This window comes from Montipora foliosa, chromosome 1 (genome assembly GCF_036669935.1).
Source record: "Montipora foliosa isolate CH-2021 chromosome 1, ASM3666993v2, whole genome shotgun sequence".
Classification (NCBI taxonomy): Eukaryota; Metazoa; Cnidaria; class Anthozoa; order Scleractinia; family Acroporidae; genus Montipora; species Montipora foliosa.
In genome coordinates, this window is record NC_090869.1 from 69,373,300 (window position 1) to 69,390,363 (window position 17,064).

Sequence of the window (17,064 nt, forward strand, 5' to 3'; positions counted from 1 at the left end):
AACATTTCAGACATTGAAGCAATAAGTTCAGCAGAGTCTTCATATTCATCTCCCAACTCATCTGGCTGCAAGGCTAAAGCAGATGGTAAAAACAACTTCTTTCTTGTTTTAGTCACATTTTTTCTGTATACACAAAGAATTTAAATTTAACTGCAGTTATGTTTTTTTTTTTCAGTAAGCACCCAAACAAAGCTTTCTTTCCCACCTTACTTTGATCTACAGAGTCTCATTGGCAAGTATAATTATTTATTTATCATTGCATTCAATTTCAGAAAGGAACACTTATGCACATTCTAATAATATTTGTGACATAAAATTACTTTTGAGATGAATAAGCGATCCAAGCTTGTAGCGGATTTTACATTTCTCAGTGCTACATGCACATTCTCTGCATATCTTTGTGGATTGGTTGGAGTTTATTCATCATGCTGCAAAATAAGTCAAAAAAATATAGTGTAGAGGGAGTTCCTTTTTCTCCCAAACAAGTAACTTTCATGCAATATTAATTTTAAAAGAGCAATGTGAAAAACGCTTCTTGCCTTTACTTTTTAGTAAAGTAACTTTAAGTTAGCAAAAGAGGAAATGTGTACGGTCTAACATGTTCTCTTTGCAACATTTGTCTGCACTCTCTTTTGAATTCTACTGAATTTTCTCATTTCGAATATTTGAATTTTTAGACCAGTCTTATTACAACCAGGATGGACTAAATGGCAGCAGGGATATTTCATTGACAACACTACGGAGAAAGCTGTTTGATCAAGCAGGAATCGAAACTGGAACAGACCAGTGTAAACTGGACCCACCAACAAACATAAAGTAAGGGCCTGATTACATGGTAAGTTTCAGCATGGGCTGAAAGTTTGTTGTGATTACTAGCGCAATTTCAGCCCAGGCGCAAAATTCAAATTTTTACAGGAAAATTTACTGAGATGCAAAAACACAATCGATGTGCATGCTTGCATTCCTTTTCAGCAGGGGCTGAAAATGTGAAAGCAATTACATGGCTTTTTCAGTCCGCTTTACACGGGCTGAAAAATCCTCTGAGCCCAATTTCAGAAACCGGGCTAGGATTTTCAGCCTGGAATGAAATCTCAGCCTGGCTAACCGGACTGAAATTCACTATGCAATCAGGCTCTAAGGTGTTCTTGCTTCAATTTTGTGTGTCTCAGTGGAAACAAACCACTTGACAGAACAAAACTGCTTAACCCTTTTACCTTTGCATGTTTCACATTACAGATCCATCTTAAAGAGTCCAAAAAGTCCTATTTTGGTAAGTGAGAAATCTGTTTTACCCATTTTTTGGTTGCAAGTAGTTCCATTCAGCCTCAGAGATTCATTCAAGAGCTAATTCCAGGAAATACACCTGAAGTTGAGTCCTTATTTACTTGCGTTGAAGCGTTAGAATGGCAAAGATATCCTTGACATCAGCAATATTATTGAGCTTCACTGGCTGTGGAAACAAATTGTTCTATTGTTTCAGTGGTTGGTACATAACGAACAGCAGGTACAAAACACAGTTCACAGGTCATTATTTTACCAATACAGAAAGTATCCTAAACATTCACAAAATAATGCTAACCTTAGGCCTAATTAGGCCTAAAAACTTAGGTTAGCTTTCATGAATGTTAGGATACTTTCTGTATTGGTAAAACAATGACCTGTGACCTGTGTTTTGTACCTGCCGCATAACGAAAAGAAAGTCTGTAAACAGACATCATCCTTGAAGAATGTTTACAGTAAAAGATAATAACAGAGGGCACATGTAACAAAATTTTTGGCGGAAATATTCTCCTGTATTAACTTCAGATAACATCAAGCCCAGTGTCAGAGCGATCCACACCAATGTATTCCAAGCACAGAAGCTCCACTACAAGCACCATCTCAAGTCCAAACATGTCTCCAATCAAGCCAATGCTATCTGTCCTCGAGACACCCTCACGCAAAAGGCTTTCTGTGTCAAGACAAACTCTTAGCCCAATGGAATGCTCAACAAATGGCTTTAATTCATCTGGAATCGAAGTTATGGGAGATGCCCTGCCGGATATATCGCCAATAAAACTGAACAGAAGCGACAACTTCGCTCAGAAAATGGATATTTTCAATGGTATTACGTTTGTTATTTTCCTCAAATGTCTTGTTCAATGGCAGAAGTCTGGGAACGACAACGGAGAAATCGAATACCCTTCTTCAGCTGCATCCTTGACTACTACTTCCACGCACTCCATTATAAATTTTTTTATCGCATTTATCGCAAAACTCGGAGAAATGGTCAAGCCTAAATTAAGTTCTAAAGGAGTGTAATTAACACGCGCGTAAAGAATGGAAGAGGAGAAAGAGAATTCGTCCACAGGTTTGTCAAAACGCAACAACAACAATGCAACTCTGGTGTATTTAACCTGATTTAACAGATTATAAATGTAGTCTTTGCGTGTTCCTCTGAATTAAGAAATAGACGGAGATAAGTGATTGCTCGTTAAAGGAACCGAGTGCTCACAACTGCTCGTAATTAGGATTCGCTTTCGCTTCGATGAAGTCACGGTAACACTTCATCCAGTTCACAACGCTGAATACCGGGGTAAAAGAAGTACACCGTTTCAACAGCTCATAGACCTTTCTTAGCTTCGGAGAAAAATGTTCTAGTTTCATATTGATATTAACTTATGACAAGTTTTTATTTTCATTAGATGCTGAGGATGTAGAAAATGCAAATAATTCTGTTGATGATGGAGGTCCTTTGGAGGTTTCAGCGCTGTCTACGGAAGATAATTTTAGTCACCATGATGCCAAGGAGAAGGAAGAAAGTGATAATGAGATGGCTCCTGGCATCACAATGGAAGATTTGGCCAGTGATGTAGATTTTATGCGAGATGATAGGGGAGATAAAGGAAGTAATTCTTCCAAGGTTAAGATTGAAGTGTCAAGTCCAAAGGAAAATTCAGTTGATGAGAAGCCCTTTCAAAGTGTTGTTGATGGTAGCATTCGAACACGCATGTCTGCTGAACACTTCAAAGCACCAAAGGAAATCAGAACTGACGGTGAAGACATTGACTCAAACCACAACCACAGTAAATTTAGTGGGGTTATTGAAGATAAACAATCCAAGCTAGGCAAAGAAACATTTGGGAATTCCCATGACCAGGCAATTAGGAAAGCCTGGCAAACAAGTGATTATCGCAGTATAGGAAGCCCTATGAAAGACTGTCATTTCTGTGAACTTGATGAGGATATTATTGTGATGCGTGCAAGAGCAGCATTAAGACGAGCCAATAGGCATTCTTCAATGGATAACAGTCTATCACTGTCTGATTTGAGTTTGAACAGATCATCTGCGTGGGAGCCTATTCGAATGTCAACACCACTTGTTCCCCAAGACTCTCTGGAATACACTAATAACCAATATTATGCTGATGGGGATGGTAACTTAGGGTACAGTTCAGCTAGTAGATCACATGATCACTTTGATGCTTTCTTTGGTAGAGAGTCTTGGCATAGAGAAAGAGGTCAAGACATGACTTCTCATCATTATCATCACAGTATTTCAACAAAACCAGTGTCTGCTGTAGAGGACATAATACGTCAAAGGAAAGTGCAAAAGAAACTTGAAGGTATTAAAATGAAATGCTGGTTTAATTAACCCACTGACCCCTCAGGTAGGGTATGGAAGTATATCCATGACAAAATTCAATGATCAGTATTTGAAATACAATCGTCCAAATCATGAATACATCAATCCAAAGCAGAATGGCAACAAGCCGATTCTGCAAATGGCCATCAGGGAAAGAGGCATAACGCAAAAAGGCATAACGCAAAAAGGCATAATGCAAAGAGGCATAGTGCAATTAGCCATAATGCAAACAGCCATCATGGAAAGAGGCATAACGCAAAGAGGCATAAAGCAAATAGCCATAACGCAAACAGTCATAACGCAAAGAGGCATAACGCAAATAGCCATAACGTGAAGAGGAATAACGCAAAGAGGCATAACGCAAAAAGGCATCACCGCAGCAAAGCATAACGCAAAAGGCATGACGTAAAATAGCCATAACGCAAAGGCCCGTTGAAGAATGGAGACTAGCTGTGTATAATTTCAGCTCTAAAAAAAAACGTCAATTGATTGTTCAAGGGAAAGAAGATATAATTGCTATCAAACTTTTTCTTCCTGTTTAGTTATGCCTCTGCGTTATGCCTCATTGCATTATCCTTTTTGTGCTATGGCCATTTGCGGTATGCGTCTTTGCGTCATGCCTTTTTGCGTGATGTCTACTTGCGTTATGGCTGTTTGCGTTATGGCTATTTGCATTATGGCTGTTTGCGTTATGGCTTTTTGCTTTATGCCTCCCTGCGTTTTGCCTCTTTCCTTGATGGCCATTTGCAGAATCGGCTTGTTGCCATTCAGCTTTGGATTGATGCATTTATGATTTGGACGATCTTATTTCAAATACTGATCATTGAATTTTGTCATAGATATACCTTCATAGCAGGGTTCTCCTTATCAGGCAGTAACCGGTAAAAGTTACTGCTTGTATGTAAGAGCATGTATTACTGCCTGCAAACGCTCAGAAGTCGCTTATCCTTTGCAGAATGTCCAACATTACAGGGCTCGAAATTAACGAAAAAATCCAGTCGCATTTTGCGATAAGATACGAAAATTTAGTCGCAATTTCGCAAATTTTAGTGGCAAAAAGGCCGCGCTACATTGTGTTGTAAGCGGTTTAGCAAAAATATGAGCCCGCAATACTTGTGTGTAAAGAAACCGCTGAAAATGGCGAATGATTGAAGGAATGCAGCTGTGCACGTAACGTCGCAGCTAAATTACCCGACAATTACGCTATCTTCAGAGAAAATTCACGGCGAGAAACAAAATAATTTTGCATTTATTAATTTATTTTAGCAAAAGTAGCGGCAAAGTGGCAACCGCTAACCCTTTTGTTTCGAAAGAGCGAAGGTGACAACAAGTCGCAAATTTGCGACTTCTCCAGATATTTTAGTCACAAAGGGAAAAATTTAGTCGCAAATGCGACTGTATTGGTTGCAATTTCGAGCCCTGCATTAACCAAATGCTTAACCTGTTTGAAAAGGTCCCTCAATACCTGTTGTGCTGAAAACTAGGGAGAACCCTGCTCAGGCACCCTAGGACATCTCCAGTTGACCAGTAGAATCATTCGGCATTAGACAGTCTCACTCCCAGGAGTCAAGGGGGGTAAGGAATCCTTTGCGCTCTAGTTATTGTGAGAACCTAGTACAAATCAAGCCACGCTTTGATTTTTTTTCTCTGAAAGGGCTTTAGGGGGCTAGGTCACGCTATTTTAGGCATTTTCTGCACTGATCGAATGGTCATAGACTTAACTAAAATATCAAAATAACTGTTCAAAACTATAGAAGAACTGTAACAAAACACAGGGAAGCCAAGAAGGGACATGGATGGACAAAACTGGAGAGGATTGAAATGGATTGAATTTGGGTAAATTTGAAAAACGTCGGCCCACCTTTTTTCAAATTTATATCAGTCTATACCAAAATGTCATTTACAAAGCTTGAAAATCATTCTCAGTTGTTATGTTGCCGTGATTTTGCAAATGAAAGACTCTTGCTCTGCCAATTTGACGTTTAGAGCTCATAATTAACAAAATTAAACAAAATTACCTAAAATAGCGTGACCTAGCCCCTTTAACATCTGAAGTGTAAATTATCTAGAGAGAGTTGCTTGGATAATATTTCGAATGATGGCCCATTCAACGATTTATTGAGCAATATGACAGCACTTTGATTAGGGTTATGCTGGTTGGACAGCATTTCAGTATTTCCTGTCCCAGGTGGATTACTTTTGAGAAAAAAAACAACCAAATATCAGAGTTTCAAACTTATGAGTTACATCTTTTCTGCAATTGAGGTAAGAGTAGTACAATCCTTTCTTTAATTGCAGGAAAGTATGGATTGTCATCTTCGTGGAGAAAGTCAAGTTCCCCCTTGTATGAAAGCAAATGGCGTCTTTCTCGTACTCATCCCATGTCTCATTTGGAATGGAAAGCTCTTTATTGGAGGCCACCATCACAGCCTAATCATTGGAGAGATAAGCACTGGTATAGCACAGATCCTTTTGAAGCAGACCTCGCAAGGTAGTTTACGAGACTGGACCAAGAGAATGACTATGACAGCAATCATTATTACTTACCAACATGCAGCTACAATCTTGGACAAAACTCTTTGGGAAAGTGATGCCCTAATTCAGTTTGTCTGTGCGATGAAGATTAGATTCTTCCTACTCTCCCCCCTCCCCCCCCCCCCCCCCCCCCCCATCCAATGTTGGTTAAGAAACAGCCGAAGGTTTGAGCAGTACATGTATTTGCACCACATAACATTGGTATAGGGGAAGGGGGGAAATATAATTTTTCTTTGAGTACATGTCCAATGATATTCACGCCAGAATTTTTCACGAGAATTTTGTCCTAGATTGTAGTTCTTGAACATTAAGCATTGTTCAAGGATTTCCATGCTTGAATTTTCAAACTGGTTTGTAGGCAGTGTCCTACTATTATTTTCAGTCTTACTCTAACACTGCAAGTGCTTTTGTCTCAATGGAAAGCAAAATAATTCTTCAGTTTTGTTTCGAGAACTTTATTTGTTCCTCAAAGCTGTTTATGTCCCTGTAAAGTGTAATGTGTGAGCTTTATTAATTTAGCCATTGTGACGCTTCCTCTCTCCACAAAAATAGCAATAACATTTGGGTTGATTAAGGTATTTCATTTTCTACAGGTTGTCTGGTCCTCCTCGGCCTATCTCTTCTAAGTTGATACATGGATCACGTCCACTTTCCCCACCTGTGAACTTTCCACCAGCAAAGGTACCCAGAGCAGTCTTTACAGGGTATGTTTCGAAGATGCCAATACCCTACTATCAAGACAGCAGTGACAGTGGTTACTCTGATTGGCAACAAAGTACAGGCCAGTGGGAAGGCACAATGAGAGGTCACCACAGTTTACTAGGTACCCCTAGGGCAGGGATAAGATATTACTAGAGGAAGGCACCCAACTTCAAAACTATTGATGTGGCCTGTTGTGCCATGGTTGTCTGCCTTCAGAAAGTGTCTTTTCTTCCTTAATTAACACACAGGCACCCATGCATTTTATATAAGTTTTGAATTGATGTGCTGCGTGCAAAACTATCATATTTGGGATAGAATCTGTGGCTGTGAACTGTCACAGCTTTTTTTACAAAAGCAATAGGAAGGATTCAAATTCCGTGGACATACATTAACCAGGAAATACTAATAATTATTGCATTTTCGACACCAACAAAGCAATTTTACAGCCGGGTGAAGTACTACTGAGAGTAATGTAAAGAGAGCAACTATGCATATGTGCCTTTTTAACTTACTGTAGTAATTTTTCCAGGCTTGGGCGAGGCACCATTCCTCTCATCTGTATAATTATGATATACATAATTTTAAACTTACACCAGTTTGTTCTGTATTTTATTTGCCTACCTAATTTCATTACAGTCCACCATTTTCCATCACATTAAAGATATTTTAAAGTCAAGAAAGACCTCTTGCTTTTACTGGATGCCACTAATAATAATAATAATAATAATAATAATAATAATAATAATAATAATAATTCTTTTTTTGGAAAATGCCCCAGAGCTATGAAAGTAACAAACATATTTAACCTATTTAAAGAAAATAAATAATTATTATTGAGTATTTTATACCTTTTTTTCCAAATGGTTATTCATGTAAACCAAGTCTGTTCCATATCCTGAGAAGATAGTTTATTTTTGATGTACTTTCTATTTACTATTCTGTAGTTTTTTACATTTTTAAGTGTAAATAAACATTTTATCAAAAGCAAAACTCCTCTTTTCTGTTGTGGGGAAATAAAGCACAATGATAAATATTATTACTATTAAAAAGGAAGGGTTCCATGGAACAAAGGGAACGTGACTGTTGTGAAGATTTTTTACGTTTTCTAAAAACCTGGCCTCGGTTTTTCAAAAGGTGGATAAATCTCTATCCAGCGGATAAACACTAGCAAAACCAATTGAGTTATCCAGTGGATAGTGATTTATCCAGTTGATAGCGCTATCCATCCTTCAAACAACTGGGGCCTGACTGTTATTTCTTTCAAATCCACTTATTTCACTAGTATTTATGGAGTGACAAAACTGCTGTGTACTGCATGCCAAGGAAAAGAGAAATGCAAGAAAACAAAGATTACAAGATATCATCTTTGTTTATTTTCTTTTAGACCATTGCACATTTGAAGGTTGCTCGTTAAGCAGTGATGATTTTAAAAAAAACCTCTGAGAAATTCTGACTTGACTACACAAGCACAGCACTCTTCCAATCAAGCCGTTACTCCAACATGCAGATAGTCACTTCAAGAGTTTAATAAGTGCAAAATAAACATGAAGAGAATGTGCATATGTTTGCCTTCTTGACACCACAACAAACATATTTTAACAGTGGTTTATTATACAATATTTGTTTCAAATAAGCAGTCAGTTTGACCTGAGTTCAAAAGATGTATTGTATGGTACAGCTGCATTTTTTTGCAGATCAATTAACAATGAGGCGATAAATTGTATTACAAAAAGGAACAAAGAAAACAAGTGGTAGTAACTTTGTACAGACCTTGAACTCCATTAGTAAGAGGTATTCCTGCACCATACCTCCAAATACATTTTTTAACCCATTGACCCAAGAGTGACACTTAATCGATTTCATACTGACTAAAGCCAATAGATTTTACTTGACTGTCAATGGGGGCATCCAAGGACGTTTGAGATGTGAATGAGTTAATTAATATATAACAAATATAGGCCTTTTCCGAGTTCATGTCTGCCTCCTCTTTAAAGTCAGTATAAGTGCGGGTTTTTTCTTAAATAACTAAGGCTTATTTGAAAGATCTTTTTGAGAAAGGAAACATGGTGTTCTCATTTTTAAAGTATCTCATATCATTGGGGAGATATTAAGGTTTTTGTGTTAAAACTGATGATGTCATCAGTGGTTCCAAGGGAAAAACAAATCACAAAATCTAAAATATCCTTGGAAATATTACCACAGTTCTCTTCAAACTTGGCACTAATAATGTTTATCAGTCGGCACATAAAATGACACCCATTGTACAGTTGCCATGGCAACCGTTTTTCTTCCAGATCTAGGTTGTGCAGAACTGGTGTTTTCACTTTTTGTCTTAACCAAAGATCATTCACACTCAATGAGTTGATTAGGAGACCTACAGCAACATGGGCTCCATGTGTGTTTTGAGCAGGACTGTCTTGCTTGATTTGAGAGGAAATTGAGAAACTTCATTTATAATCAAAAGGGACTGGAGCCAAAGGAGCCAAAAGTGTTGCCATGATTATATACTCTGCACCATCTTGCACCTTACTTAAGGGTTATTACTCATGCCAAGTTTGAATCATATCGCTGTCACACTTTGAGAGATATTCTTGATTTTGTGATCCATCTTCCAGCGGAACCACTGACAACATCAACGATTTGCTAATTTGCATAACACAAAAACTCAAATATCTCTGAAACAAAAAAAGATACTTCAAAACTGTAAAGGCCATTAGTCATCACTTTGAAAACTCTTTCAAATAGGCATAAATTAGGCACTTTAAAGAACTGTGGTAATTACCATCACAAAAACTGCGCAGTGCCACTTAGATTTGCTTTGAAGAGGAGACAGACATGGACTCGGAAATGGCCTATTAATTTGAAACCTCTATTAGACAAATCACATGGGAAAGCACAACATTAATTCAAGGAAGCCATGCTGTTGTTTCTTGCTCTTTCTGAGTGGGGAGAGAGAAAACAGTACTCATAAAGTTTTATTTAATCTAACTTTTCAAACTCATTAATAATTCACGACATCAACATCCAAATACATGATGCCTATTTTGGTCAGGTAAATGAGTCTTGATAGACAATGAAACACCATGCAGTGTTTTGATATCAAAATACACGTGTTTTTACCAAAATCACAATGACAAAAGCCTAAAATATCTCAATACTGCTATTTACTGATCAATTTTACATCACTCTTTGTTATAAATGCCTTAATTTAATGCCTCTTTAGACCCCACACAATACCATACAACGTTCGTGGAGGATACGGGTTGCCTTTCTTTGCCACCTCCAGGACAATTTTAGCAAGGCAGTAGTTCAAAGTATCCATGTCCCCCACATTGTTGTTGACATTACACACAAGACGAAAGTTGTAATCTTTGAAAATGATTCCAACTTCCAAATCCAGAAATTTAAGTGTTCTTGTCCTTTGCATTGCCCACTTGTCTTTGTACTCTTTGGTCTACCGGTAACTTCACTGACTGAAGCAGGGTCTTCTTCAACTGTCCTTGGAAATCTAAGACGGGAGTTAGCTGTACTTGTATCCATCTCTCACAAGCACATGCAAAAATGACTTCCACAGAAAAAGGATACGACCAGGCCAACTTTGAATAATTTACATAATACAATCATGAATACCTTATTATAGGAAATTAACAATGCACGTTGACAATGCGGAGAAAATTTACGTTACACTAAATTAATGCGAATTTTTCAAAAGTTAGGTTTACATGCATTAAATTAACGCGAATTTTTCGATAAGCATCTTGCTTTATTTACTGCGATTTTCATAATTCTGCAAACTCGCACTTTACATTTCTGAACGCCATGCGTTTGGCTTTCGTGAATAAAGCCTTCCAAGACAAGTCCACGGATGGTTCTAAGTTATTTTTACAGCCGAAAATTTTGTTTTGAAGCCTAACTAGACCCTATCAATTCAACAGATCTTTCAAAGCCTCAGTTTGTTGCAGTAACACGAATTTGCTGCACTTACAAAATCTCAACATACATATGTCTCATGGAGAAAAAGAAGCATTTACAGTAGTTCGCTTTTAGGATTGCCCAAATGGATCTAGTGAGGAACTAATAAGGTTTTGTAATGAAATAAAGGTGCTTTAAAATAATGTTGTAAAATAGCGTGCATTAAATTTACATCAACATTAATTAAGATACATTAAATTAACGCGAATTTTGTAAAATGGCGTTAATAAAGTGCATTGTTAATATCCTATAATAAGGTAAACAAAAATACAACAATAAATGCTTTGAGAAGCCATATAAAACTTGTGCTTTGGGTTTCATCAGGGGTTCCAAACAGCTCGAAACAATAAAAGCACTCGGCCGAAGTGGGCTTGCGCTTTCATCTGTTTCTCTGTGTTTAAAACCCCCTTATGAAACCCTCGCACATGTTGTTGATATATTACTTATAAAGAATAAGAACCTTAATCCATTGACGAGTAAAATCTACTAGTGTCGCTTTTCGGAAGCAATGGGTTAAAGGGGACATTTTGACTTTTGATTGGATGTCAAGGTCGTTAAAAACTTCGAATTTTAAATAACTTTAAAATACCCTAGACGGGAAGTCTTCCTGACTAGAAAATTGATTATTGGCAGATTCCCCAATCAAAGAGTTAAGGCACTGAACAATGAAAGGTTGGTGGGTTATAGCGATGTTTCGCGTGACGTCACCCATTGTTATTAATATGCCAACCAGAACCTAATTGGCTATAGTATAGTTTATTCACCGTACTCTCGCAAAGAGCAATAAATGCGAACAAGATCTGCTTGCTGAACGCCAGCCTTCCTGAGTACCCTTAATGAATATAGTCGTTTGGTGGCCTTCTTAATCATGAAGTCAACATGCTCATTCCAGGACAAGTCAGAACTAATGTAGACCCCTAGGAGCTTATAGTTGTCAACTTGCTTGGCTACTGCGTCACCAACCACTAAGGGCTGGAGGTTAAAGCATTGGTGTTTTAAGAAGTTGATCTCCATCTCCTTACATTTTTTTGGATTCAGTGGCATGCCTCTACAAGTTGCGAACTCATTGATTTTGTTAACTAAGATTTGTAGATAACTCGGGCTACACCGAGGCACGACCTCGCAGATGGTGGTATCATCCACATACTTGACACGTAGTGGCCAGGAGGAAACTAATCGGTTAACAAGGATTGCAAAGAACATAGGGGCTAATTTAGTCCCCTGGGGAATTCCACCAAGGGAAAAAACGGGGGTGGATAAGGAACCCGCAATTCTACAACGCTGAGGCCGTTGAGTCAAAAAGGCACCTATCCAGCGTATATTTAGCACTATGCACAATCATGACCTGTAGCTCTTTCAGCAAGGCACAGTGGTCAACCAGGTCGAACCCCTTGTTGAAATCCGCAAAAAAACATCCCAATTCGATTACCACCCTTATCTAAAGCCTCTAAGATTGAATGAAGTATGTAAACTAGTGCGTGCGTAGTAGACTGGCGGCTAACTGAAAATTGTTTGATGTCTAATTGCCCTAGAGTTTGGGAAATTAACAAGTCCAATGTAAATCCTTCCATCACTTTGGCTAGAGGAGATGTGAGTGTTATAGGCCTTAAGTCTTCCTCCATGGCTGTTGAAACAATGACTTCTTTTGTTCGATGCTTGGCAAATTTGAATATCAAAATCAATATAACGTCAATGTTTGTAAACAAGAAATATTGCTATAATTAATTAAACACAATCCTTTTGAGAGATAGAATATTGCTATAATTAATTAAAAACAATCCTTTTGAGAGATAGACATCATACTGGACAGAGAAATCCCTAGCCTCTCTCTCAAAAATTGAACAGTTTGACCTTAAAAGTTGCTTTGCGATATCAGTTTCAGGTCCCTCGATCTGATATCCCAGACAGAGTGAAAAGCCATACTAGACCATATAATTTATACAGTCCTCAAGCTGTCCCTCTGCCTCAGATTTGCGCAGTGTTTATCATCATCAACCGATGCAAAGCACTTAACTTTTACCTACTAACCTAACGAACGAATTAATAAATACAAACATGCAGACTTCGCGAGACATTTGGTATCTCATGACACCAATTCAGGTATAATTAAGAGTAGTGAAACGTTATAGATAACTACGAATTTACCACAAATATTATACAGAGGTGATTATTACAACACAACAACGCACAACAATTATGACAAAGATTGAAAGAAAAACAGAACAGCTCACACAACGAAAAAGGCATCCACATGGTTTGTGAAAGTCGTCACCTCAAACGAAAGGCGTTTGATCGGATAAGGAAAAAGACGGTGTCACTTGCCTCAGGAACAAAATAACATACAACACACGCGAATATAAGCGGTTTTGAAAAAGCTCAGTATACAAAACTTGCTCATCACCGACCATAAAAGATCTCAGACTTAAACTAAAATGAGCAAAGGAACCGTTCTGGTTCGTTCATCATGGCCGACAAACTGAATACCATTTACGAGCCGTGGAAGTCTGAGTCGAGTCAGCCTCGTTGGGGAGGAAGAGAGAGGACTCTGGGAACGAGGTTGAGGTCGAGAGTTCCGTAGCCTCCGTGTCGGTCCCATTCTTCCTCCCCACAAAAAAACGGTTGCCGGTTCGTTTGTGTTGCATTCCTGTGAAAACCCACCTTCGGTTTAATTTTTAAATGTTTTTGTGTGTGTTTGTGTGTGTGTGATTGTTCTATCAACAAAAAGCATTGTGTAAGATCCACCTTATGAAGTGGAAACGCAGAATTACATCACAGGACAAGAAACCATGGAATCACAGTCTTCACTCAGTTTAATCCAGATGTCACCTCTGTCGGCAACAGCTGAGTCTGATTCTTTCAGTGTAGTTGTGTCTTCTTCTTAGCAAGGAAAGACAAAGCAACTCCTCCGCTAATTTCTCACCTGTGTCAATCTATCTTTGTGTGACTAGGCCGGAAAAGGGTCACCACAAAAGATTAAAAAACCAGATTCAGTCATACCTTGGCGGTCAAGTTCCACTGACAGACCCTGACATGCATACCTTTGGAAACAAAGCATAATAGAATTGCGATTTCATTACATTTTATCGCTCGCCCAACCAAATCCAACAATTGATACAGTGGAACCCCGTTAATACGGTCATCAACTGGCCGAAAAATTATTGGCCGTATTAAAAGGTTAACGGGGTGGCCGTGTTACCGGGGTAGGGTGAAATTCATGACTAGAGGGCCGTAATGTCAAAGTAATGTCAAAGTAATGTCGCGTATGGCAAAGTAATGTCAAAGTAATGTCAAAGTAATGTCGCGGATGGCAAAGTTCTCATTCCGTGAAGAGGAAGTTAGATCTGATAGAAGTTGGAAAGTTCATTTCAAAGTTTGCAATTTGTTGTCTAATTCGCGGCGTAAATTCGCGTACGTAGTATCCAATTTCCCTATACCGCGCACCAGTGGCTCAGTTGGTTGAGCATCGGGCTGCCATGCGGGAGGTTGTGAGTTCGACTCCGGCCGGACCAACACTCAGGGTCTTACAATAACTGAGGAGAAAGTGCTGCCTTTGTAATTACATCCGCAAATGTTTAAGAATTTCAAGTCTTCTCGGATAAGGACTATAAACCGTAGGCCCCGTCTCACAACCCTTCAATGTTCACAACCCAGTGGGACGTAAAACAACCCACACACTATTCGTAAAGAGTAGGGCATGGAGCTCCTGGTGTTGTTATCGGTCCTCATTTCTTTCATTCATGTGCTGGGTGATAGCGGCTTCCAGCGGCGCCTATAAATGCTGATGTCCGATCTCACCTATAGATCCCTTGCTTGTGAAGCGCATTTGACAGGGGCACCCAACGACCAATTTGCTGTAAAATGTATTATTATGCCCCAGTTAATGAAAATAAATGTTATTAAGTCATTTTCAGGTGTTTTTCAGTGTTGCTGGGAAAACATTATCTGTTCCTTTTTCCCAGCAAGACACACAATAAATTTCCCAGCCAGCTAGATAAAATTGTTTGGTTTCCCAGCCAGCTGATCAAATTCATTTCCCAGCCAGGAATTCTGCGCTCTTTCAAATCCCTCGATCCAAAACGACCGAACAAAAGCGACAAAACCGGGACAAAAAAGGTTTTTTTCGCAAACGCAATCACTCTGACCAGCCGTCGTATGTTTGTGACTACTCTCTGGGAGAGAGAAGGGGTTCTTTTTGTTTTTTTTTTAGTCGTCCTCAGTCTTCAGAGTTTCTACAGCCAGCCCGGCTTGAAATGCGAGAAAAAGTCAGTAATTCCCAGGCAAAACCTCTATCAATAACAAAATTTCCCAGCCAGCTCATCGAAACACCTGTATTTTTGCCAGCCAGCAAGATTCCTCTGGGGAACAGACAGATAATGTGAGGAACAGATTCGTTGGGTGCCCCTGATTTGAATATGTCAATAGAAAATGCCTAGGTCAATGAAATTGGCATGTCACAAGCGTTTTGCTTTTCTTAATTTAGCGCGAGTGGCCGTATTAACGGGATGAAATTATAGAGGATTCTACTGTTTGGGATTTAACATTGTGGCCGTTGGCCGTATTTACGGTCGGATTTACGGGTCACCGCATTAACGAGGGTTTTCTATAAGAGAATGTATATGGCCGTTTTGCAGGGCCAAAAAAAGTGGTTGCCATAACGAGGTGACCGTATTGCCGAGGTGGCCGTAAAGCGGGGTTTCACTGTTTTGAAGTCCTTCCTAGGGCATTTAGGCATTTAGTAGACGTCGCTTTTACTTTTTGCAAGATGAAAATTTGTTGAGCAAGAAGGTGGTATTACGCGGAGCAAACCATCTCAAGTTACAACGCAACATCGTTGCACGAAAAATGTTGCCCGTGTGACTGGGCCTTAAAGGAGTCATTTAATAGTGATGTTTATCGTCATTATAGCCAATCAAACTCTGGTTGGCACATAAATGTAATGTGCCAACTAGAGTTTCAGGGGCACCCAACTATCAATTTGTTGTAAAATGTATTATTATACCCCAGTTAATGAAAATAACTGTAATTAAGGCATTTTCAGGTGTTTTTCAGTGTTGCTGGGAAAACATTATCTGTTCCTTTTTCCCAGCAAGACACACAAGAAATTTCCCAGCCAGCTAGATAAAATTGTTTGGTTTCCCAGCCAGCTGATCAAATTTATTTCGCAGCCAGGGATTCCGCTCGCTTTCAAATCCACCGAACAAAAGCGACAAAACCGGGACAAAACAGGATTTTTCCGCAAGTGCAATCACTCTGACCAGCCGTCGTATGCTTGCGACTACTCTCTGGGAGAGGGAAGGGTTTTTTTTTTTTTTTTGTTTCAGTCGTCCTCAGTCTTCAGAGTTTCTACAGCCATCTCGGGTTGAAATGCTAGAAAATGTCAGTTATTCCCAGGCAAAACCACTACCAATAATAAATTTCCCAGCCAGCTCATGGAAACACCTGTATTTTTGCCAGCCAGCAAGATTCCTCTGGGGAACAGATAATGTACGTGAGGAACAGATTCGTTGTGTGCCCCTTGAGTTTGATTGGCTATGGAAACAAAGGGCTCTTTTGTTCCAGTGGTTGAAGATTCGGATCAGTTATCAAACTGAGTTATGTTTGGGAAAAGTGAGCACTGCTGTTTTCTTGAGAATACGTGCCACTGGTGATTCTCAAATCGCCTCAGCTTTTATGACTATTATTGCCTACAATTGTAGTCTCAAGTCAACTCGCTACTCAGTGTTCCAAATTCAGTGTTTTTTTAGCGTGGTGATGACATGGTGGTGGTGGGTGAATACGTGCACGTTACGATCTGTAAATCCGGGTTTGATATGTGGATTTTTTTCTCTGAATTGAAGATTGAAACATGTATTGAATTTCGATAAGGTTTGTTGCCGGGGGGTGAGAATGCTGGACATTAATTAACGTAAGAAGAGGAAAGAAAACAAAGGCCATGTCTAAATATCAGTTGATTAAAACCTCTTTGTTCATCTTTGATTTTTCGGTTCATTGAACGAGTTATCGTTTCGCCAGCCGATAAATAAAACAATGTTTTTTTGTCAATAACAAACAATCCAGGCATTTAGATAGTTTCTTCATCCTCGGTGATAATTTGTCATTCGTTGTGTTTTATTCACAACTTGTTCTTTATTGGGAAAACCCATAACCAGCTGGTGTTTAAACCCATAAATGGAGGCAAAGTTGGCCTAGTGAGCATGCTCAGTCCTGGGTTTAACCGTTCAATGCACCGG

General features: G+C 39.0%; 1 protein-coding gene and 1 long non-coding RNA gene across 2 annotated transcripts in view; one reads left to right on the forward strand and one right to left on the reverse strand.

The window, feature by feature from the left end:
* Positions 1-1,428, reverse strand: part of LOC138006967 (uncharacterized) — a 1,637-nt gene extending 209 nt beyond the window's left edge. Inside the window, exons 1-2 of the long non-coding RNA XR_011123968.1 lie at positions 1,293-1,428; positions 321-428 (exon numbers count right to left, since the gene is read on the reverse strand). This is a non-coding gene — a long non-coding RNA (uncharacterized lncRNA). The remainder of the gene's footprint in view (positions 1-320; positions 429-1,292) is intronic.
* LOC138006960 (uncharacterized) overlaps positions 1-7,163 on the forward strand; it is a 10,755-nt gene extending 3,592 nt beyond the window's left edge. The window contains exons 6-13 of the mRNA XM_068853602.1: positions 11-85; positions 176-232; positions 678-816; positions 1,237-1,270; positions 1,807-2,068; positions 2,685-3,605; positions 5,924-6,116; positions 6,754-7,163. Of these exons, the coding sequence (XP_068709703.1) occupies positions 11-85; positions 176-232; positions 678-816; positions 1,237-1,270; positions 1,807-2,068; positions 2,685-3,605; positions 5,924-6,116; positions 6,754-7,015 (1,943 nt within the window). The 3' untranslated portion in view covers positions 7,016-7,163. The remainder of the gene's footprint in view (positions 1-10; positions 86-175; positions 233-677; positions 817-1,236; positions 1,271-1,806; positions 2,069-2,684; positions 3,606-5,923; positions 6,117-6,753) is intronic.
* The last annotated feature ends 9,901 nt before the right edge of the window (positions 7,164-17,064 follow it).